The 25039-nt window shown below is 41.4% G+C and overlaps 2 protein-coding genes across 5 annotated transcripts in view; one reads left to right on the top strand and one right to left on the bottom strand.

Annotated features, from left to right (window-relative positions):
• The window catches only part of GEMIN5 (gem nuclear organelle associated protein 5), a 38757-nt gene extending 35606 nt beyond the window's left edge, over window positions 1-3151 (top strand). For all 4 annotated transcript variants that reach the window (XM_079772596.1, XM_079772595.1, XM_079772594.1 and 1 more), the window contains exons 27-28: window positions 1117-1213; window positions 1807-3151. In XM_079772596.1, the coding sequence (XP_079628722.1) occupies window positions 1117-1213; window positions 1807-1974 (265 nt within the window). In that variant the 3' untranslated portion in view covers window positions 1975-3151. The remainder of the gene's footprint in view (window positions 1-1116; window positions 1214-1806) is intronic.
• An 853-nt stretch (window positions 3152-4004) lies between these two features.
• CNOT8 (CCR4-NOT transcription complex subunit 8) lies at window positions 4005-23969 on the bottom strand. The gene is made up of 7 exons (XM_079772597.1): window positions 23771-23969; window positions 14337-14520; window positions 13284-13477; window positions 8933-9094; window positions 8001-8145; window positions 6642-6752; window positions 4005-4738 (listed from the first exon to the last, which is right to left on the bottom strand). The coding sequence occupies exons 2-7, from the start codon at window positions 14451-14453 to the stop codon at window positions 4589-4591; spliced, it is 879 nt and encodes a 292-aa protein (XP_079628723.1). The 5' UTR covers window positions 14454-14520; window positions 23771-23969; the 3' UTR covers window positions 4005-4588.
• Between the last annotated feature and the right edge of the window lie 1070 nt (window positions 23970-25039).

Here is a 25039-nt window from a genome sequence, read left to right as displayed (position 1 = left end):
TAGTCCTGTCCCTGCTGTGACCTCAGGCAAGAGTCTCAATGTCTCTGAGCTTTAGGTCCCTCGTCTATAAATAGGAGTACCAACTCCTACCTTGCTTAAGAATTAAATGAAATCACAAAATTACTTAACAATAGTACAGTAAAATACTACCTTTGTGCATTAAGTAGATTCCCCCCAAAAAATTAATCATGTAAAATGAGATGTATTATTGCATCACTAATGAAAACTATTGTTTAGTTGTTCTGTACTATCACAAAAAAATACACAAAGAGGGTAGTACACAGAACTGCTCACATACTGAGAGAAATCAAATGATCAAATGCTGTAGCATCCTAATCACTTCCATTGAAAAGAGGGACCAGATGGATGACAGGAGCCCGTCACCAATCACTGTAGAGCTTGCATTATTATAAGGCACTTTGCTATGGGTGTTTGCAGTGATTAAGTTATTGATTGGTTATTCTGATGAGTGCCTTTTACCTTATGTCCCCCAACACAGTGCCTAAAACATAGTAATTAGAATACTGATCAACTTAAAGCTGTTATTAACTTTACAAATTAAGAAACTTTAACGTCCTTATATTAATTGCTCTAAAAATACTCCCACTGAAATCTTGATTCAGAATTCTGAATTACTTCTCCAATAAACTACCACACTCTAAGCAGCTTTAGGTTTGGTTTTAATAACAAGAAAAACACTGAAAAGTTCTCTAACCCAGTAGCTCTTACCCTTTGGATCACAGGACCCTTTAAGAAGCTTAACACACTCTTCCAGGAAAAATGTGCATCCATACACCCCATGAGTAGGAGCCCGGCTCTAACCATTCCCCAAATAAATCTAGGCCCTCTGCTCTTGGCTGCAGATTGAACCCCCTAAGAGTCCTGTATTTTCATTGGAGCTGTGTGTCTAAGGAGTGGGGATTTGGAATATGATAAGGAATAATATTGCATTTTGAAAACTTTGTTACATCATATTAAATTGCCTTCTCTTAAACTTTTTTTAAAGATGGGAGATAAAGACCCAGGTGATAGAGGAATTTTATTTATAGGCAATTGGGATAAAAGTTACCTAGGGAAAAACATATATGACTTATACTTTTTATTATTATTCACCAGTAAAGAAGAGAAAAATGAGCCACTTTCTCTACCTGAATTAACCAAAAGGCTTACAGAGGCGAATGAGAGAATAGCTAAGTTTCCTGAGAGTGTTAAGGTAAGATTTATAGTACTTCATTTGGTAAAACATTACTGTTTATAATATCAATGGATTATACTAAATTCTTTAAGATCATCTACTTTTCAGTTTCTGAAATCTCTACACATTTGAATGTGCTTAAAAGTTAGAATCTAGTTGCCTTTGGTTAGCTAAAATGTTTTGTGAAGAGTAGAATTATTGACAACAGAAGCAGTTTTATACCTCAGTCTTCAGAGAAATCTGACAAATTTTGTAACTGGGAGGTAAAGTAAAATTAAAGTTAGTGTCATGTATTTGATAGCTTACAGATGGATAAGTGTATTTGGATGTGGCCCTGGTGATAATAGAAACATCACTTTTTAAATTAATTGGAATAGAGCTCTAGAAGATTGTATTCGTTGGAGAAGGATGTCCCAGTAGACATTCCAGTTTTGAGTATCCTCTCTCCTTAGATGAAGAACAAGACATTGCCTGTCTTATCTCAAGACATCGTGAGAGAAATGGCCCAGCTGTGCCTGAGAAGTGTCAGGAGAGACTCTTGAGTTACTGGTGCCTTCTATGCAGGTGTTGTGGCTCTTTTGCAAATGCTTCGTTTCACTTTCATCTTTCAGACCTGGCCCTTCCCAGATGTGCTGGAGTGCTGCCTGGTCCTGCTTCACATCGGGTCCCAGTGTCCTGGCAGCGTGACCCAGGAAATGCAGCAACAGGCCCAAGAGCTGCTTCAGAAATACGGCGGCACTAAAGTTTACCAAAGACACTGCCAGACCTTCTGCACGTGAACTTCCAAGGACCTTTAAAATAAATTGCATCAAATTCAAAACGTCTGACACCTTTCACCTCTGCCAGGCATTTGCTCTGATCCCTAGATGTTTTTGCAGTGATCCAAACAATACAAAACGAAGGTCAAGTTTGAATCAACTCTACCCTTAAAAACAAAATCTGACTTTGGACTCAGTTGTGGTTCCCTACTAAAGGATCTTCAAAAGCCAGCAGTAGTTGTTAGAACACCTGCAAGAGTAATTGTTGGTCATCTCTAAAGCCTTATGTAGATTTCATCCAAAGAGGAGAAACTTTTGTCCAAAGTGTTATGTTCTTATACACAAGCTACCTTTATAAATGCTTCCCCTGATCGTAAACGTCATTCTTGTTTGAGATAGAATTGCTGTAGTTTATGACCATTGGTATCATTTTTTAAATTTTGTTAACTTGGGTTCTCCCCTTCTACTCTATTAACTACTACTTCTACTGAATGTGAAACAGGCCTGATATATCCATCATGTTGAGTCTTTATCCTAGGTCAAAAATTTGGTTTTATTGTTTCATGTAATTGCTTATTTGAACAAATCATTTACTAAAGTGTTAGAAGAACAAATAACTAATTCAAATGAGTCTTAGCTCTTCAGTTTTGATGGTGATCAGAATAGCTCAGAAAATTACTGTTTCAGTTGTTCTTAATCTTTTTTGGATCACAGGAGAATTAGATTGAAGCCACAGATGATCTTCCAAGAAAAATGCATATTCCTTCCTAGTTTTGTATATGTAAGTTTTGGATCATTGGACTCCGACTTTTGAATCATGCATAATGGACCCTACATACTAATTAATTACAAACCCTTGTTCTTGTATTTATTTATTTTTAAACTAATGAGCATTCTTTTGAGGCTTGTTCTTTTCTTTGGTTAGTTGGACAATGTCAGGGACAGATGTTTCTGTAATATCCCAGTTGCTAGAACATAATGATTAGACAGTTGGGTGGGGTTGACGAGCACTCTTTCCCAATAACTGAAGTGATTCATGGCTTTTCTGCAAGAATTTCACTAACTTGCTAATTCACCACATATATAATGAGTGGTCCCAGGAAACAGAGTTAATACTGGTTTCCAAGTAAGGCCAAATCATCAGCGACAAGTGTGAAATGTTCCACTTACACAGCTGCTCATTAAAAGCTTCCTTCAAAGTGAAGCGTTCTGTATGCGAGCCACCTTGTGGAAAATGGAGGCAAGACCTTGGGGATACACAAGATGCTCTGTTACCAACCGCTAATGTCCATTTCCAGAGCCAGGAATTCATAGCTATGAAAGATCAAACCTGCATGCCAGTAGTTAAAAAGAAATCTTTATTATACAAAATTAAAAACATAAATATATTTACAAGCATCTTAAATACCAGCTTATAATACTTGACATTTTTGAATCATTTCAAATTGAGTTTTCTATAAGCTTTTAAAATGCAAGACTATTCATCCACTTCAGTGAGTTACCAGTTTGATTTCCACCATTGCAAATGGGTGTTTGGGTTTTCAAAATTGTCCATACTGTCATTTAAAAAAAAAAAAATACAGCGTACTTTTTAAATGACGTTATCTTGGGGGGGAAATCACAGTCCTGAGCTTTCTACCCCAGTTGTGGGATATTATTCCACGAGAACTCTATAAAACAAATTCCTTACTGCCCTGTTTATATGAACCACTAAAACTTTTTGAAGATTCACATTTCTGGTACATTAATCCATCTCCCTAACTTCTCAGGTTTGCTAAAAGGAAAAGCGGAAAACAAACAAGAGAGGTGGGGGAATACAAATGCCCATCTGAAATCACAACAGACTTACGATCCAAAAATCTGATCTTAACTAATTTCCTTCAGGATCAAATCTATGATTTTGTTACATGAAAACATAAAGTGATTTCAAATGATGCACATGTGACAGCAAATTTCAGTGGCACAATAGGATATAAAGACACTTAAGTGGCTAACTTAATGCCCACTCTGGTGTTCCTTATGAATAAAGAGTAGACAAGTTCAGTAGAATCTTCTTTTTAAGATAAGTTATCATTATCTGGTCTTCAAATTTCAGCAATGAGCATGTAATTCATTTCCATGAGGAATGTCCTCGAGAAGGGTCAAAAAAAAGGAAAAGATTCAATACCTATCACCCACACTTAACAAGAATACCATTTTGTTCTACTTTTCCTGGAAGCCCTCAGCTCAGCTGAGAATCATAGTTAAGTCTTCATCAGAGATTAGCAACAAATTTAAAAAGAAAAAGAATGACAACAGGTAAGAGTTATATACATTTTACTAGTTTGTTTCTCACTCGTCCTGGGTATTTAAAAAGGTGTCAAATGAGCCATGGATGCTGGTGGCAGGAGGCAACTGGAGAAGAGGCCTAGGGATGAGGAATAGGTAAGACTTGTTTACAAATTCAGAGCAAACTCCCCTTCTGGGTCTAAAAGACTTCTTTGTCTTTAGTAAAACAAAAGTCTTTCTATTCAGTGGAGATGGTAAGTACGGCTTGCTCAAAAGTAGCAGTTTCTCTTGGGGAGGAAGATAAGTATACAGTCAGCACAGTAAGCACCATTCTGGGGTGGGCCCGCTCCGCAGAGCCTCGCCATCATCACTGCTGCATGTTGTTGATGATCGCCAGGATGCTCATCTTCTCCTGGGCAGAGTCCACATCCTCATTCTGCTTCTGGGCCACTCCCGTGCCCAGGCCATAGAGCCTCCCACAATACTTGGCATCATCAATACTGTCCTCAAAAAACAACTGCAGAATAGGACAGAGAACCCGTCGTAAGAATCATGCCAAGTCTCAATACTACCACATCAGTACTTCCCAGCTCTCTGAGAGCCCTCAAAATTTGACCAACTAGAAATCCATTCCATACAGAAAGGTTCCAAACCTTTCCACACTCATTTGTGAACAGACCTATTTTCCATGAGTTCTTTTACTGCTAGGATCCCTGTGCTGCTGCTGTTTAAGTACAAATGTCCCATTTCGTCCTTTCTCTTTAGCAGGCAATGCAATGGTTGAGAGCTTGGGCTCTACAGACTGACTCCCTGTGTGACCTTAGGAAAGTCACTTCAACTCTGTTCTTCACCTAAGCCCCTGTTCCCTACCTATAAAAGTCATATTATAATAGGTTGACATGAGTGAGATAATGGATATTAACCACTTATAACAGAGCATTATTTCAACCCTGGCACTACTGGGCAGAATGCCTTTGTTGGGGTGCGGGTGGCTTGTCCAATGTAGGATGTGTAGCAGCATCCCTGGCCAGTAGCACACTGCCCCCTCCAGCCTAACCCCCAGGTTGTGACAAAATGTTTCCAGACACTGCAAAGAGTACTTTGGGGGACAAAATTAGGAAGAATGATGCTGTCAGCTTGGTTCTTTCTCAAGATTGCTCTGTTTGGAATTTTTTTGTGGTTCCATGTAAATTTTAGGATCGTTTGCTCTATTTCTGTGAAAAATGCCATTGGAATTTTTGCTTTGGGTAGTATGGACAGTTTAACAATATTAACTCTTCCAAGCCATGAGCATGGATTATTTTTCCACTCATCTGAGTCATCTTCAATTTTTCTCATCATTGTCTTAATAGTGTTCAGTGTACAGGTCTTTGGTTAAATTTATTCCAAGGTATTTTATTCTTTCTGATGCAATTATAAATGGAATTTTTTTTAATTTCTCTTTATGATAGTTCATTATTAGTGTAAAGAAACACAATAGAACTCTGTATATTGATTTTGCATCCTGTAACTTTTTAAAAAAATTGATTTTGAGAGAGAGAGGGACATTGATTTGTTGTTCCACTTGCTTATGCATTTATTGGTTGCTTTTTGTATGTGCCCTATCCAGAGATTGAACTTGCAACCTTGGCATAACAGGACGATGCTCTAATGAACTGAGCTATCCTGCCAGGGCTAGTATCCTGCAACTTTACTGAATTTATTGGTTCTAACAGTTTTTTGGTGAAGTCTTCCATAGATATCATGTCATCTGCAAATAGTGAGGGTTTTACTTCCTCTTTTTTTCTTAATCTTTTTTTTTTTTTAATTTCAGAGAGGAAGGGAGAGAGAGATAGAAACATCAATGATGAGAGAGAATCATTGATTGGCTGCCTCCTGCACGCCCCACACGGGGGACCAAGCCCGCAACCCAGCCATGTGCCTTTGGCTGGAATCAAACCTGGGACTCTTGAGTCCGCAGGCCAACACTCTATCCACTGAGCCAAACCAGCTAGGGCTTACTTCCTCTTTTTTGATCTGCATGCTTTTTTTTTTTCTTGCCTGTCATAGCTAGAACTGCCAATACCATGTTGAATAAAAGTAGCAAGAGTGGGCATCCTTGTCTTGTTCCTAACCTTAGAGCTGTTGATTATGATGTCAGCTGAATGATAAGTGTGTGGTCTAACAAACGTATTCATGTTCTAGAAATCATAAGAAAAACAAATAATTACAACAATTAGAGCTGCTAGGAACACCAAATATACTTTTGATTTGGGCATGCTGAGTGGCCTCCATTTCAGAATGCTTCTTTGCTTTCCAAACTATAATATATTGAACATCATAAACAAAAAACTGCTCTCAATGTAGTCATCAACTTCCAATAGAAACTATAAATTTCAACAAACCTCAGCCCACAAAGGTCATCCATCTCCTTGCCTTACCTCTTTCATCCTGAAGAATGCCATTCCTGTCAGCAGTGAGTCTGAGCCTGCCTGATGCTGCCTTCCAATTCTCTGCAAATCTAACTGATCAGCAACTTCCTGAAGACCTCCCTGGAGATGTAAGGAAAACAAAGACAATATTACAGACCCAACACTCCCCTACTCAGGTCAATGAAGTCCATTCTTGAGTTTACTTCTTTTGGTGATGGAACAGGCCATTTACTTAACAGGCCTTACCCCAGCCCTCCAAATGATACATTGTGTTATGTTCCATTTTCACTCCTTTTTTCTCTTTATCGTTAATTTTGTCAGATCTCTTTTCCATAAAATCTTAATTGCTATAAAACAAGGCTTAAGAAATAGTAAATGCCAGTCCTGGCTGGGTATCATCCCAATAAACCAGGGTTTTGGGTTCAATCCCCGGTCAGGGCACATATAGGAAGCAACCAGTAAATGCATAAGTGGGTGGAACAACAAATCGATGTCTCCTCTCTCTCTTTCTCTTGCTCTCTCTTCCTTCTTTCTCTCTAAGGTCAATAAATAAAAATTATTTTAAAAGAAAAAAAGAAGTAGTAAATGCCAATCTAATTCAAATCAGCAAACTTCATATCAATAATGTATTAGGGTAGTGAGTTCTTAAACTATCTAGGGAAACCACCTTTCTCATCTTATGGCACACAAATTAACTGCCAAAATTATGCGGCATACTATTTTGTCAATCTGACCCTTTTGGCTCCAAAGTGACTTTTTCAAAAATCAAGTGTTTATAATTGTATATAAGGATATCTAGTACCAAGAGTTGCCAAGAGTTAACCAATCAGATAAAAACTTATTATGTGACGTGACCAATAAAACGCAATGCTTATTATATGACCTATATATTTATGGTTCTGGACAGGGCATTCACACTGGACAGCTACGTGTTGGCTGTTGTCTTTTTTTTATTTGACAGTCTAAGGGAAAAGATGTCAATGCCTTTAACTAAATAGTCAGTTATTACATGTTTTGCGGCACACCAGTTGAAAATTGCTGGTCTAGGGTTAAGAACTCCTCTGATCTGAGAGTCTGGTACACTACAGACCCCATTCCTGACAAATTGCACAAACACCTCTTGTTACCAACTGGTATAGGCCTTGAGTGAAGAAAGCCTGCCTTATGGGAGAAGCAGAGGGCTCCCTCACGCCCAGGTTAAAGACAATAACCACACAAATTCCCGTGGCAATTAGCTATATATACAACCTGTCTAGTACAATGTTGGCATCTATCAGGAACTCAAGAATGCATACTGAGCAAATAACAAAGCAAGATAATAAGTCTGCTTTTTTGTTGTTGTTACTAGTTTTAAAAAATATATTGTACCTTAAGATTTTTGCAACTCTTCATCAGGTATTTCACATCATAAATGGATGGGAAGAAAAGGTTCAGAATATGAAAGAATTCATGTTCCTCTTCTGGCAAACGAGAATCAGTAAGTAACTTTACCATGTAGCCGAAGTCATAGCCACTGCAAGGAAAGAAGGAGGCACTAAGTGAAAAAGCAGCAGTTATTAGGCCCCCAAATATTTACTTCTCAAAATTCATGATGCTGCCACCTTTCAGTATTCCAAAGTAGTTTATCCTACTGTGATCTGAACATTCCATTAAAAAACAACACAAACTAATATGGAAGAAAACTCAAAGATTTATATATAAATGTGTTTTATTCATCAAAAATTCAGAAGTACTGGCCCTGGTTGGGTAGTTAAGTTGGTTAGATCATCATCCCAATACGTCAAGATTGCGAGTTCCATCCCCAACTCAGGACACATACAAGAATCAACCAATAGACCTGGCCAGTGTGGTTCAGTTGGCTGGGCATCATCCCAGGCACCAAAAGGTTGCTGGTTCGATTCCTGGTCAGAGCACATGCCAAGGTAGGGGGCTCAACCCAGTAGGGGGCATGATGGAGGCAGCCAATCAATAATTCGCTCTCATCATTGATGTTTCTGTCCTTCTCCCTTCCTCTCTGAAATCAATAAAAATATATTTAAAAAACAGTAAGAATAAACAACCAAGTGCTTCGATCCTCTCCACCCACTACTTTCCACTCAGAATACACCCACTGGCAGCTACATGATAGAGCCCATTACTGTGTAACTCAAACCAATATGAGCTCCAAATTGTTTTTTGAAAAACAAACATGAGTAATAGTTACCATTTCAACTTCATAACTGCTAGTGACCAACAGAAGAGAGCATAAGAATTCAATTCCCTGCTCCCAAACCGAGAGCTACACATTCTCTGGGGCTGACCTGTGAAATGAAAGCCATTTGACATTGTCACAGAGAACCACCCCTGATGTCATAAGCAGCTCCGCAAAGTGCAGTGTGTCAATCCCTTCCTCTTCGTGCTTCTGAAACTGCAGTCCTGAGTTTGCAAGGAGATCTATGGAATCCTGAGAGTACATGTCCTCTCTAAAAAAAGAAGGGGTTCACGTCTTAGTTGATGGATAATGTAGCAGAAGTAGTGGGTAACAGTATATCACACTTATCATAGAACAAGTTTTCTTTAAATGCTTTCATTATTTAAGAATACAATTCCTTTTTTCCAGTATTCCAGCAAGCATAAAAAGTAGATGATCTTATCTCTAACAGATAAAAAAATGCGATTTTCCCCTAAAATAAATGTCCTAATTATAAAATATCCACATTTTGCCATGTTTAAAGAAAAATCTCAAATAGAAGAAAATGAAAAAAATTAATCTATATATATATATATATATATATATATATATATATATATATATATATATAAAACCCTAATATGCAAATAGACTGAACGGCAGAACAACCTAACAACTGGTCGCTAAGATGTGCACTGACCACCAGGGGTCACACGCAGAACATGGCAGGTGTCAGTAGCAGGCAGCAGAGCACGGAACATGGCGGGTATCAGCTGTGGCAGGATGGTGGAGCAGGTGAGCGGGGACACCAGACCAAGGTGGGGCGCCAATCGCTGTCATCTGGGTGAACCTCTGGTGGTTACTGAAAATACTTTGCTCTTGCATGCCGCAGTCCTGCCAGGCACTTGCACCTGCTGCCAGCCCCGCTTGCACTCGCTGCTGGCACCCGACGCCGGCCCTGATCACCCCTGAGGGCTTCTCCACCTCCCCCTGCTCCTGAGGGGCAATTGGGGCAGCAGCTGCTGCTCATGCTGGTGCCAGCCCCAATCTCTCTGTGCTGCCAGCAGTTGCAAGCAGGGCCGACTCTGTCAGCACATGGGAGCGGCGGCAGGTGTGGGGGCTGCCAGCAGACAGGGGACCAGGGGTTGCGGTGGGAGGGGCCGGGCGGGGGCGTGGAGGATGGTCTGAGACCTGCCCCTGTGCCCACCTCAGCCTTGTGGCCCACAGTTCCTTTCAAGGTGCACAAATTCGTGCACTGGGCCCCTAGTGTTCTTATATTCCCCCATAGAAATAATAACTGTTAACAACTCGGTTTATCTATCTTTGCAGACTATTTTCTCTGCCTACACATACACACCTCCATCCCTTCACCTTTATAACACAGTTCATCTTTCCAGATAAACACGTATTATGGTCTTTGTAACTCTGGCATAATATTATAGTCTTTGTCACTCTGGCATAATTATTTCACTGTAAAGATATATCCCTTAATTTAAACACAAGAATATTTAGAATAACACAAAAGGAGGGAAATAACTCATTTTCCATTAGATTTCACTGTTTTCCTTTCTTTTGTTTTTCACATAAATTTAGGCAAGATAACTGGAAAGAAAACCACTACAATTTTTTTCATTCAATTAAAACTGGTATTGAATTACAATCTTTTGCTCTACCATATGTAAACATTTTAAATACAAACAAATCCTGCAATAAAAATATTACATTATTTTGCATATTATATTATCATTATGTTACAAATAACAGGCTTTGGGCAATGGACTAGAAAAATGCAGTTAAAGGAACAATCCAGATTATCTCCTAAAATAATTCTTTGAAAGTCAAAGAAATCTTCAAAACACATGGACAACAATAAAAAAATTACTCCTGAGCTATCAAATGCTCTTGGTGCCTAGTTAAACAAAGCAGTGTTGGAGCCTAGCTGTGGCCAGTGTGGCTCAGCTGGTTGGAGCATCATCCCATACACTGAAAGGTGATGGAATCAATTACTGGTCAGCGCACACACCCAGGTTGCAGGTGCGACCCCAGGGATTGTGTATGGAAGGCAGCCAATCAATGTTTCTCTAACATCGATGTTTCTCTTCCCCCCCCCCCCCCCCCCCCCGCCCCTTCCTCTCTCTAAAATCAATGGAAAATATATCCTCGGGTGAGGATTAGAACAAAGAGCTGGGCTGCCCAGCCTGTCTTGCTCAGTAATTGAGTGTTGACTCAGGAACCAAGAGGTGGCCTGTTTGATTCCCGGTTCAGGGCACATGCCCAGGTTGCAGGCTCAATCCCCAGGAGGAGGGTGCAGGAAGCAGCTGATTGATGTTGTTCCTTTCTCACTAATGTTTCCATCTCTCTATCCCTCTCCCTTCCTCTCTCTCTAAAAATCAATAAAAACATTTTAAAAATTAAAATTACTGGGGCCTAATAAGAAATACAGTAACACCACCTTAATCAGCAAAATGATAGTCTCCCCTCAATATGCCCCTTAAAATTTACATTACCCCCAAAAACTGAAAAAGAGAATTACCATATGATCAAAAAGAATTACCATATATCAAAAAGAATTGCAAAGAGGGTCTTGAAGAGATATTTGCATATCTATCTTCACAGCAGTACTATTTACAATTGTCAAGAGGTGAAAACAACCCAAACGTCCACCAACAGATGAATGGCTGAACAAAATGTGGCATATACATACAATGCAGTATTATTCAGCTTTTGGAAGGAAATCCTGCCACATGCTACAAGATGGATGAACCTTGATGACTTTATACTAAGTGAAATAAGCCACTCATAAAACAATAGATACTGTAGGGTCCCACTTAAACAGAAAGTAGAATGGTGGTTAACAAGAGCTAGGGGGATGGAAAAAAGGAATTGTTATTTAATAGGTATAAAGTTTCAGACTTGCAAAATGAAAAAATTCTGGAGGTCTGTTTCACAACAGTGCAAAGACAGTAAATTTTATTTTTTACCACATTTTTTAAATTACATCAAAATTTTGCCACTACCAAATAGGCTTGTTTCAACTACCTTTGATTAGCACCCACTCTATATCTTATTTTTTATTATGAAAGGTACTACTAACCCTCTTTTACAGGTAAGAAAACTGAATTACAAAAGGGAAAATAACTGACCCAAAGTCAACCAGTAAAGAAATAGCAGAAATTCCAACACTGATCTAACTGGGAAACTGACTTGACTTTAAATAGCTTTATTGAGATATAATTCCCATACTACACAATTCACTCATTTAAAATACACAATTCAATAGTTTTTAGTAAAGCACATATTTGCAACCATCACCACCAATTATAAACGATTTCATCACCTCAAAAAGAAACCCCGTCTCATTAAGCAATCACTCCCCATTATCCCATAATCTCCCTACCCCCTGCTCTAGAACCACTAATTTATTCTAGATGTGCCTAATTTTGGACTTCTCAAATAAACAGAATCATATATGTGGGCTTTTGTGTCTGGCTTCTTTCCCTTATTATGTTTTCAAAGTTCATCCATGTATAGTATATATCCATACTTTATTCTTTTTTACTGCTCCATAACATTCAATTCCATGGATATACTGTTTAATTTATCCATTTGTCAGTTCACAGATATTTGGATTGCTTCAACTTCATGAATAATGCCTTCATGAATAATGCTGCTATGAACATTCACATACAAGGTTTTGCATGGATATGGTTTCAAATCTCTTGGACATATGCCTATGAGTAGAATTGCTGGGTCATATGGTAATTCTGTTTAACCTTTTGAGAAACAGCCTTCCTAAGTGGACTATTTGTTTTCCAAAGAGGCTGTGTTACTTTACATTTCCCATAACAATGTATGAATATTCTAATTTCTCCACATCCTCCCCAACATTTATGTTTTGTTTATTATAGGCATCTCGGGGTATGAAGTGGTATCTCACTGTGGTTTTGATTTGCATTTCCCTAATGACATGATTATGAGCAACTTTTCATGGGTTTATTAGCCACTAGAGGCCCAGTGCACAAAATTCATGCACAGGTAAGGTCCCTAGGCCTGGCTGGCGATCAGGGCTAATCGGCACCTTCCAGCTGTTAGCCGGGGCCTTCCTTTGTTCCCCGCCACCCCCTGGTGGTCAGCGCATGTCATAGCGAGCGATCGAACTCCTGGTCATCTGATCAAACTCTTGAGGGGACACTTTGCATATATAGAAGATAGATTTGTATCTCTTCATTGGAGAAATGTATATTCAAATCTTTTCCCTGTTTCTAATTGGACTACTTCTCTTTTTACTGTTGACTTGTAAGAGAACTTTAAGGCGGACTTTACTTTGAGATTATTTATTTCATCCTCTGCTTGACTGCTCTGTCCAACCCTTAACTGGGTTTGGTGGAAATAAAACTTAAAATTAATAAATTCAATTAGAAATCACAATCTGCACAAATGTAGCAGACCTAAGAATACTCAGAAGTATCTCAGACACTTACGTAAGGTTGAATTTGAAGTTGAACTGCCAAGTGTTGATTCCAGAAGGGTATTCTCCCTTCTCATTCGTGAATGTAAGGCCCAGCTGGATAATTTTTAAAAGGTCAACATTGCACCGCAAAAGCTGATACTGGTAATCTATGGAACTACGAAATTCACCAATTGGTCGCACTACAACACCTGGAAATTCTGTATCCTGAAAAAAAAAAAAAAAAAACATCATTAAGGTTTCACAAAATAGTGGATGCTGAATTGATCATTCATAAACAAAATTCTTACCTCAATTTATAAAAGTTATGTGACAAGCCCCAAGATTGAACAAAAAAAAAATCTATCTGAAAATACTTATCTTTGTCAACATCTACAGAAGCACTAAAATCACAAAGCTTTACACAACAACTTGGAGATCCTAGCAGGACATGAATAGAAGTAGGTGATAAACTATAGAGAGATATATAGGCAATTAAGAACATTCTAAGTTGAGAACAATATATAAATAAAAACATAAAAATAGGGAAGTGGAAATGCCAATCAGAAAAAAGGAGTAAAGCAAACTGGGTATGAAAATGGTTAGGAGTTGTGGTGCTTCCATGCCTCCTCTAAAAGAGGCCCTGGATATCACCATGATACACACATGTCCCTCTTCAGCCACTCAATGTCAGGCAGGTTTGTGGCCCCTATATTGCCAGATCTTTCCAATTTTTCCAGAGATGGCAAAAATATGGAATTTATGTAGGTCCCTTGATTCTTAAATGCTGACAATTTTTAAAAATTGTTTTAAAAACTATACAAATGTACCGTATCTGTGAGATAGATATGCCCTATGGCTTTAAAGAGTTTCAAACACAGAGTAACATTACAAAACATCAAGACACTAGAGGTTACATCCTTCTCAGACACATTGGCTACCCTTGCTGTTTCATAAAAGCAATACAACCTTCTATCATGTTTAATATGCCATCACTTTAGTGTGATCACTTATTTCAAAATCTCTAATTAAATATTCCCTAAATCCATACGAGGTGAGTCAAATAGAGTAGAATAGAGCTCTTTACCATGGCAATATAACTGTAACTGAGCACAATTTCTCGGATCTTCCTCATCTCTTCTTCTAGATTGCTGGCCCAGACTTCACAGATAACCTGGCTATTCTCCACAAGTGCTGCGGGCATCCTGAAGAAACTTGAGAAGTCACGTTCAGCTGACTATGATAGAGGGCAAGCCAATGGTTGATCTGACCTAAATTCAAAAACACATTGTGCAATCACATAAATTTACACAGTGGCCTAAGATGTCAATAAAACAAAGGCATCAAAACAATATTTTATCATCACTTACCAGTTTAAGCTAAAACATTGAGACTGTCAGTTGGTCCGACAGTTGTGGGTTATTGTTAAGCTGATTAAAACATTGAGACTGTCATGTTATTTACTCAACACACACACACACACACACACACACACACACACACACGTAGTTCTTTAACCTAAAGAAACTAAATTAAGAAACCTGAATAAACTTTTGCCCAGGCTTCCCTTTTAAATAAAAGGGAAGTAAAAATCACTACCCTACACCAGCTTTCAGCTCTCTCTACAACACCTACAGATTGAAATAGTCCCGTGACCACAAAAATGCCCTTATCTGTAACTTTCACAGCACTTTGCTCAGAGATCACATAATGGGAACTTTTCTAAAGAAATCACTTTAGCCAGTTTAAATGTACCTGGATGCTCTGAAAGCTTGAAAGAATGTGGACCTAAATTCTCACACTTAAAGTCTTTACACTTATATGATGAATATGGATCTGGGACTCTCCCCCTCCCCCCAAAATAGGGAAATTCTTTTTCCCTACTATTCAAAGGTCAAATAGAAGTAGAGGCAATTAACTAACTTAATATAGTGCCGCTTTATATTTTTTTTATATAGATTTTTATTGATTTCAGAGAGGAAGGGAGAGGGAGAGAAACATCAATGATGAGAGAGAATCGTTGATCAGCTGCCTCCTGCACACCCCCTACTGGGAATCGAGCCCATAACCAGGGCATGTGATGTGCCCTGACTAGGAATCCAACAGTGACCTTTTGGTTCATAGGTGGATGCTCAACCACTGAGCAACACTGGCTAGGATATAGTGCCTCTTCAGATTTGTGCAAATAGTGATTTAAGTTGTAAAACACTTGCTAATTTCAACCTTAACAATCACAAGAAAAATCTGAATTTGAGTTATTTATGTCTACTTTTAAACACATAGTATTTTAAAGAAACCAAGCAGCAATTCAACAATCAAGACAGAGAAAACAGCAGGTATAAATTCTACCAAAACCAGAATGGTGTATATTCTGGGAGGAAACTGGGGAGGGGACAGTATTCTGCAAGATAAAACTCCACATGGTTCAGCCTCAGAGTATGCTGTTACTTTAGCAAACGCAACGTAAGATGCTTAGTTATAAAAAGACTAAAGGAAGTTATCATAAAAGCATTTACTTAAAAGGCAACCCCACCACATAGATCCTCAATATAAGACGGTCACATGCATTTTAGTTTCTAGGAATTTCTCCCTGAATATACAATGAAATTCCTAGAAACAGTAAAATGCGCATAACTGTCTTCCAAAGGACAGAGCAAGGAAAATCTCTGTTTTCTACTTTCAAATTACAGTAAGAATCTGGAAAACAAAATTGGCATTCTCAAGTGTCATCATTTCTCTGAGAAACTTTTAAGAAACTAACCTGTTGGTTTAGTAACCCTCAAAGATTTCATGTATTTAAGGCACACTACACTTTGAGGTGCTTCTCTAAAATCATAGCAGACATACTCTGAAATTTACGCAGACTGTGGTATCTACCTAACAAATATAGGTGGACACTCCTTAAAGGCAGAACCCATTCTTCTCATTTTCAATCGGTACACAATGGTCATGAATGACAGGTTTGCAAATGAACAAATAAACATCAGAAAAGGGCAAAAGCTCAGACTGAATGTGGGCTTTACTATCTATATATATAAAAGGCTAATATGCTAAGTGTCCCTCCGACCATCCGACCGGTCGCTATGACACGCACCGAACACCAGGAGGCATATGCTCAACGCAGGGGCTGCCATGATACGCACTGGCCATTTACAAAGAAACAGCACCGCAGACCTGGCGCCAACAAAGCAACACTCAGCTTCCCCAAGCGGGACATAGGCCCTGCCACCACCTCGGAGCGACACCCCACCAAATTGCAGCCGACCCTGCCAAGACCCCAGGGTGCAAAATGCGGCCCCCAGCCCAGCCCATTCTGGAAACGGTCGCTGTGGGCGCCAGGTAATGACGTCACGTAGCAACGCCCGGCTTCCTCTCCCTAGTGACTAGCCTCCTTGGAGTTTCTTCAGCCCAGGAACATGACTTGCTTTATAGCCAGGTGGAAACATTTCACACTTTAACCAAATGTCTGTGAAGCGTTTTCCTGTGCCTCATCTCATTTGATCCTCACAGAAGTCCTGGAGTAGGTAGATAGGAGACTCGGTAGAATCCTATTTTCTTTTCATTAGCCAGAAAACGAAGATTTAGAAAGTTTAGAAACTTAACCCGACTGAAAAGAAGAAATGGTGGACCATGAAAATGACTTCAGGTTTTCTCACTGCGCAGAATATAGTCAAATAGCCCTAGCCGGTTTGGCTCAGTGGATAGAGCGTCAGCCTGCGGACTGAAAGGTCCCAGGTTCGATTCTGGTCAAAGGCATGTACCTTGGTTGCAGGCACATCACCAGTGAGGGGGGGTACAGGGGCAGCTGATCGATGTTTCTCTCTCATCGATGTTTCTGGCTCTCTGTCCCTCTCCCTTCCCCTCTGTAAAACAATCAATAAAATATATTTTTTTTAAAAAGAATATAGTCAAATACTGCTGCAGTTACATATTTTACCCTTTGTTCTCCCTGCATGACCTACAACAATAATCTTCTTCGTGTTGATATTTACTGCTGTGTTGCTGACAATTACCTGAAAGAGAAGTTGGGGTGCCTCAATGGGCTGGAAAAAGCTTAGCTACATCAGAAAGCAGGTCTAATTAAGCAAGTTTATTCTATATATATATAAAAGGCTAAGTTGATTCGCTCATGCGCAATATATATAAAGCACTTGCTGGTGCCAGTTGCACACATGAGTTTCAATCTGTCATTGTTGATCATGAATTTGGTTGACACTTCTATTATAGAGAAAGGGAGAGTAACGATATTAAAATATTTCTTCTAATTAATTTCCTTTCAATGTGCACAAATTTGTGCACCGGGCCACTAGTCTAATCATAATTAAGAAAATGTCAGGACTCAGAATTTTAAGTTCTAAACTATGCTTAAGGTTTTCCCCAGCAAAAGGGCTTTAAACCATTTCTAAGCCCATTAATGTTAAACCAATACCACTTAGCTTCCTTATTTCCCTAACTGAAACAATTCACTTCCTTTTTGGTGTCATTTGAAACACAACCGTAAATTACTGTAGGGGAAGTATCACTCCTGTAGATGTTTCCATAAAAGCAAAAGCAACTATAGGGACCAAGGGGAAAAATGCCTTTGGCCTCCAAGCAGTAAAAAGCAAGATATTTACACTAAACCCTTAGAACCAGGCTCCCCAGATAAGATACTCTTATATTTGTATCAAAATAACTCAAGAAACAATCTGAAGAGGCTCCCTCTGGTCAAGGACAGTATGAACATCATTATGAATAATTACTACAGTGTATTAAAACTTCTCAGAGAGGTTTATATCCATTAGTTCATAATGAACTAAGAAAATAAACTTAATTGGTCATCAGTGGAGAACGCTAGTAAATCAACTTATTTTTAAAATTGTATCTTGTCTTTCTGATATAAGCTGTACCTCAAAGCAATCACACAGCTGAGGGTTTCTCTTCAGAGAAGTTATACAGCTAACAAGTAAATATGTAATGATAGAATATCATTATTATGTGACTCCTAATGAATAATCATAATGGCATTTACATGGGGTAAGTAGAAAAGGCAAATCCATAAAGACAGTAGTGGGATATAGGAGTTTAATGGAAAATGAGCATGAGTTATCTTCCTGCGGTGAAGATTGCTCCCAAACTCAATTACAATGATTGCAGAACTCAGTAAATTTCCCAAAAATCATTGAACTATAAATTAAAATGGGCAAGTTTTATAACATGTAAATTATACTTCAGCTTTGAAACTTGTTAAAATAATCACAATGGCTGTTATCATAAAAAGCAACAAGGTATCATGTGCCTCTTAACAAAACATATCACTGCTATGAAATAGTCACACACCATTTAAGGAGAGAATACGTCTGAGAAATGCATCATTTCGTAATTGCATTCTTGTGCAAACATCATAGCCCGGCAGTATTGCTCAGTTGGTTGAGTGTAGACTTATGAACCAGGAGATCACGGTTCCATTCCTGGTCAGGGCACATGCCTGGGTTGCGGGCTCGATCCCCAGTGGGGGGCATGCAGGAGGCAGCCAATCAATGATTCTCTCTCATTATTGATGTATGTATCCCTCTCTCTCTCTCTCTCTCTCTCTCTCTCTCTCTCTCTCTCTCCCTTTTTCTCTGAAGTCAGTAAAAATATATATTCAGCCCTAGCTGGTTTGGCTCAGTGGATAGAGCATCCAGGGTTCAATTCTGGTAAGGAGCATGTACTTTGGTTGCAGGCTCCTCCCCGGTCCCGGTCCTGGTTGGGGCACATACAGAAGCAACCAATCAATGTGTTTCTCTCACATCAATGTTGCTCTCTCTGTCTTTCCCTCTCTCTTCCACTCTCCCTAAAAATCAATGGAAAAATATCCTCAGGTAAGGAGTAACACACACACACACAAACATATTTATAAAAAACATCGTAGAGTGCATGTACACAAACCTAGATGGCACATAGCTCACGTCACACTTCGCTATATATACTATATAGCCTATTGCTCCCAGGCTACAAACCTGTACAATGTTATTGTACAAAACACCACAAGATAAATCAAGCACAAGAGAAAAGGATGCAATTAAGAAAGAAGATTCAGTAAGCACCAGATGTATGAAGCTATTGCAGGTGTATACTATTTTACAGCAAACTTTTTTTTGTAAGTAGAAAGAGTACCCTCTAAAATAACAAAAAGTAAGTACATAAACCAGTAACATAGTCATTTATTATAATTGTAAAGTATTATGTACTGTACATAATTGTATGCCATACTTTTTTAATCCTCACCCAAGGATATGTTTTTATTACTTGAGAGAGACAGACAGACACATCAATGTGAGAAACATCAATTAGTTGCCTCCCATATGTGCCCCAACCAGGGATAGAACCCAAAACCTAGGTATGATGTGCCCTGACCAGGAATCGAACCTGCAACCTGTTGTTGTGTGGGACAATGCTCCAACCAACTGAGCCCCCCACCTCCACCTCCCAGGCAAAGCTATATGCTACACTTTTATAGGACTGGCAGTGCAGTAAATTTACACCAGTATCACTTCAAAGACATTAATAATGTGTTTCACTTAAATGTAAGGATAGCCATGATATCACTAGGCAGTAGAAATCTTTCAGCTCACTTATAATCTTACTAGAGGCCCGATGCACGAAATTCGTGGAAGTGTAGGCCTTCCTTCCTCCAGCTGCCGGCACTGGCTTCCCTTTGGCACCCGGGACCTGGGCTTCCCTCCAGCCACTGGCAGACACCCGGGACCCGAGCTTCCCTCATAGCCCTGGCTTCGTCCGAAAGGATGTCCAGTCTAATTAGTGTATTACACTTTTATTATTATAGATAGGATCACCATAGTACATAGTATATGCAATCCATCGTTGACTATAGTTTTGCGGGGGGGGGGGGGGGGGGGGCTAATTTGAATCTGACCACAACTCTAGATTTAACTATCAATTTACAGGCCGTGGTATTTTGTAGAAGAGCCACACTCAAGGGGCCAAAGAGCCGCATGTGGCTTGCGAACCGCAGTTTGCCCACCACGGCTCTAGGTCGATGCTCAACTACTGAGCCATGCCGGCTGGGCTCCACAGTGGTTTCTGTATTTTGCTGATTGCTTTTAAACATCAATTTATTGTTGCTCTTAGGCATTCATTGGCTGACTCTTGTATGTGCCCTGACTATCAAACCATAACCTTGGCGTATTGGGATGGCACTCCAACCAACTGAGCCACCCAGCCAGGGTGCTGATTGAACTTCTGTGGTGTCATTTAAAAATCAATAAATAAATTTTAGAAAACATTTTTTGTTGTTGTTGTTTAATCCTCAGCCGAGGATATTTTTCCATTGATTTTTAGAGAAAGTGGAAGGGAGAAGAGGCACAATGTGAGAGACACATTGAATAGGTGCTGCCTCCTGCACACACACCTGACCAGGGCCGGGGAACCTGCAACTGCAGTACGTGCCCTTGACGGGAATTGAACCTGGGACCCTTCACTCCACAGGTCGATACTCTATCCACTGAGCCAAACCGGCTAGGGCTAAAATTACTTTTTAAATAGTAAAAGACTCTCAGGAATCTTATCAACCACTCAAAATGTGTAGGCCTTAGTTGGATCCAGCTTTAAACTAACTATTGTTGCAGGCAGGGGTGGGGGGGGGGGAAGCTCTCACATTTTTGAGACCATTATAAGTCTTAACAATGACTGTCTGATTTTACTTTTTGTTCTGGGTTCTTGTGAGGGTTCCCCCAACCCCCTTTTTTGGTGTTACATTATATTGTGGTCATGATTTTTAAATGAGTCTTTATCTTTTAAAGATAATGCTAAATATAGATGATTGATACTAAATATGGGGTTGTTTCAAAATAACAGTGGAGAAAACTCCTCTCAACTTTATGCAATGCTGTACTCCTCTGCATTTTATAAATAAGAAACTGAAATTCAGAGACATCAATTTAAAAAGGCAGCATCATGCCCTGGCCGAGTGGCTCAGTTGGTTGGAGCATTGTCCCATACACCTAAAGGTTGCAGGTTTGATTCCCAGTTAGGGCACATAACTAGGTTGTGGGCTGGATCCCCAGTTGAAGGCAACCAATCAATATTTCTCTCACATCAATGTTTCTCTCTTTCTCTCTCCCTTCCACTCTCTCTAAAAATTAATGAAAGCATATCCTCGGGAGAGGATTAAAAAAAAAAAAAAAGCAGCATGACTTCATTTGCAAGAGAATTTTTTTAAAAAAACTAACCACATTGTTAATACATACCTGACAAATGGGGAACACAAAAGCAGACTATTGACAAAAAATACGTTAAGACATTCTTGCACCAAACCCTTATCTAGGAAAACTGTTGGGAAATAGACAATAGCTTGTAAGCCCCTAAATGTAGTGCCACTCAAAAATTGAAGAGGAATCAGCCCTAGCCGATTTTGCTCAGTGGTTAGAGCGATGGCCTTCGGACTGAAGGGTCCCGGGTTTGATTTCAGCCAAGGGCACATGCCCGAGTTGTGGGCTCGATCCCCAATGTGGGGCATGCAGGAGGCAGCTGATCAATTATTCTCTCTCATCATTGATGTTTCTAGCTCTCTCTCTCCCTCTCCCTTCCTCTCTGACATCAATAAAAATATATTTTTTAAAAATTGAAGAGGAATCATATTATGCACCTTTACCTTAGCCTAAATTACTGGATATGCTAGCCAAAAAGAGAAATAATAATAATAAATAGTGCCAGCAACTCTGCCTGCCACTTTCCACTCAGTCAGGACTTGCTCCTGAATGAGCCTAATGTGGGAACCACAGACACAATATTCCCCTCGGTTAGTCTTCCTCCTCTTAAGCCTCTCAGAACCTGCATCTCACAGAGTACTCTCCACAGTGCAGAATGACTAGGTTCTTCAAATATCTATTTGTGCAACACAGTCCCTAAAGGTAACCTAAGTACTTTATCTGGTTTAGGACCAAAGAAAGAGTAACGAGTTTCAAAGCTGAAGGAAAAACTGAGTCCGCTGGATTTACTGAGAAACAGGCCTGCCATCTCCAAAACTGCAACTTCCTAAGGAATTTTTTTTTAATTTTAAATTTTATTGTTTAAAGTATTACAAATAGTATTACATATATCTTCATTTTTTCCCCATTGACCTTCCCCCAGCCTCCCTTACCCCCTGGCACATGCCCTCATCCCACCCCCACCCCCAGTGTCTTGTGTCCATTGGTTGTGCTTATATGCATGCATACAAGTCCCTAAGGAATTTTTAAGGATGAATTTGATCGCATGCAATGTCTGCCTCACAGGCTGACTTTAAAATGACTCCACATGAGCTACTCCACTCCCTAAGAAAGCAAAAGACAAGCACTGATTGATATCTGTTGTTTCCCAGCACGACTGTACAATAAAAGGTCCCTCTTTCTCTCTTACACACACACACACACACACACACACACACACACACACTTTCAATTACTGAGGTCCCTGCCCTGTGCTGATCTGTAGTACAATCTGTTCAGATCGTTCCTGACGACCTATAGAGTAAGACAACTCCAAAACAAAGCTTGTTTACCCAGGAAAGCTCTGAAGAGCAACTAACGATACAGCCACCTGGAAGCTTTCTCCGCAAGCAATCCAGAGGAAGCTCGGGAAAAGAATGTTTGGTTTTTCTGGTTTTGTTTTAAGTCTAAGTGTGCAAGAAAACAATAAACATCACACACCCCCACCACCACCCCCCGCTAGAGGCTGAACAAAGGCTTGGCGGCCTTTGCCTACGATGGAAAAGGAAGCAGAAGCACGTTAGAAGACATGGCAGCAACTTGGAAGAGGGTCCTCTCCATAAACGACCACTGTCGGGGGCCGCCGCCGCCTTCCTCGGCCTTCCCCCCGAAGTGAACCTACCCTGAACTGAACCTCAGTAAAACCGCCCGCGGAGGCCAGGCCTGAGCGTCGGCTCCTCCGGAGCCACGGCTCCGGCTCATAAAGCCATAGCACGGCCGGGAAAGTGGCGGGGCCACAAGAACCAAGAAGGGGGGGGGGGGGGGGCATCCTGCAAGGTTCCAAACTCGGTCCTTTCTTCTACACAACGGCCCGTCACCATTCTCCTCCCGTTCTGGATGACCCACCCCCTTCACACTCCTCCCTCACCTCCTCCTCCTCCTCAACCCTCCCCCCTTTTTGTGCAAAGCGATTCAGATTGCAGGCCGAAGGGGCAGACAGACCTAAGTTCGAAGCCACACCACCGACTAGCCACGGGGCTTTGCATGTATCACTTAACCTCCAGCATGCCTCAGTCTACCTATCCTATAAAATGGCTTTAACAGCATACACCTCGGAAGACTGCAGTGGAGGAGCCTATTTAAGGTGCTTTGGAAAGTCCTGGCGCACGTCACTAGAGTATTATTGTCCTGCGGAAGAGGCTGTTTACATTACTACTATCCCACGGGCCTCTTTCTCGTCTCGCTCACTCTGCCTCTCAATACGCCCTGCTCCCCTTCCTCCCACAGGCCCAGAGGGCCTCCCACACCCTCTTGCTTCCCGTTCCTCTCTGGTCGGCGCGGGCACGCTTACCCTGACAGGCAGGCCCGCGAGAGCTGGCGGGCTGGCGGGCGGACTCCGCGGGAGCGGCGGTTGCGGCCCCTGACCCGGCACTCTCTTCCCTCTGCCCCGGATCTGTTCCTAGGATCCAGCGGACCAGTGAGATGGGCGCCCTCGAACCCAGAGCGGCCTTACGTACCCCCCACCAAACACCCTGGCTGTGCTACTCTATCCACCCGGTCCTCCCAACTCGCCTGCTCCCTTCGCGTCACTCGCGACGCGCGCGCGCGCGCCGGGCAAGCCTTCTCCTCCCCTCCGGCGCGCCCCCGCGATAGCCCAACCGCTGAGCTCGCGGGAGCAAGCGCGCAGGCGCAAAACTAAGAAAATGGCGGAGCGGGGTGGCCTCGGAGGACGCGTGCGGAACACAGCCGCCCTAGGCCTTCGCGAGATTAGTCGCGCTGACTCAATTTAATCTTGATCCCAACTCCTCCATTTTGGTTCTCCATCCCTGCACCAGGGAGGGGCGTGGTCTCGAATTAGCCCCCTCCTTGGTGGGCGGGGCCTGGATGGACCAAAGGAGGTGGCCCGCCAGACCACATCCCACATTACAACGCTTACTTCTCCCTAATTTGAAGGATCTTCAAATCTTTGGTAGGAGCGGATTTGGGGGAAGGTTGGTGGGGCGTGATCCTGACGTTTCACTCTGTATTAGTGGGCTCCCCTGGGCCCCTCAACAAAGGATCTACCTTACGGTGTCCTTTCGGGCAGTTAGTAGGGGTGGGGCAGCACCCCCAAACCGAGCGTGGGTGACGTCCGCCGAGGCCCGCCTTCCTCCTCCCAGCCTATGGGAGCCGGGCGAGCAACGTTACCATAGCAACGGGCCCACCGGGACCTACTCGAGTTACAAAGAGCACGCGGACTCCCCTGGGGGAAGCGGGGGCGAGCCCGGCGTCGCCAGCTTTCCGTGGACCTGGTGGACGCGAGGCAGGCTCCGCACGTTTCCATTGCGAGAGCGAGGGGCCTAGAGGTCCCTGAATTCCCTGTAAATCCTGTTTGGAAAGGCTTTTGCCAACGCCTGGCCCCGGGAGCGGTTAACGGAGCCGGGGTGCCTCGCTGCCTGTGGCCCCCGGCAGGGGGAAGGAGGACAAAGCGCTGACCTCCCGCCCGCGGCCACCAGTTCCCGGTTCCCGAGAGGAGACGAGGACGCCAAAGCACGGAGGCTTTCACACCGAGTCACTGGCCTCCCCGCTTTTAAACACTTCCCTCTGAGGGAAGCCTCCAAAACCCTACGTCCATTTCCAA

Source organism: Cnephaeus nilssonii (genome assembly GCF_951640355.1).
Source record: "Cnephaeus nilssonii genome assembly, chromosome: 5".
In the NCBI taxonomy this organism is placed as follows: domain Eukaryota; kingdom Metazoa; phylum Chordata; class Mammalia; order Chiroptera; family Vespertilionidae; genus Cnephaeus; species Cnephaeus nilssonii.
This window is presented reverse-complemented; position numbering and strand designations above follow the sequence as displayed.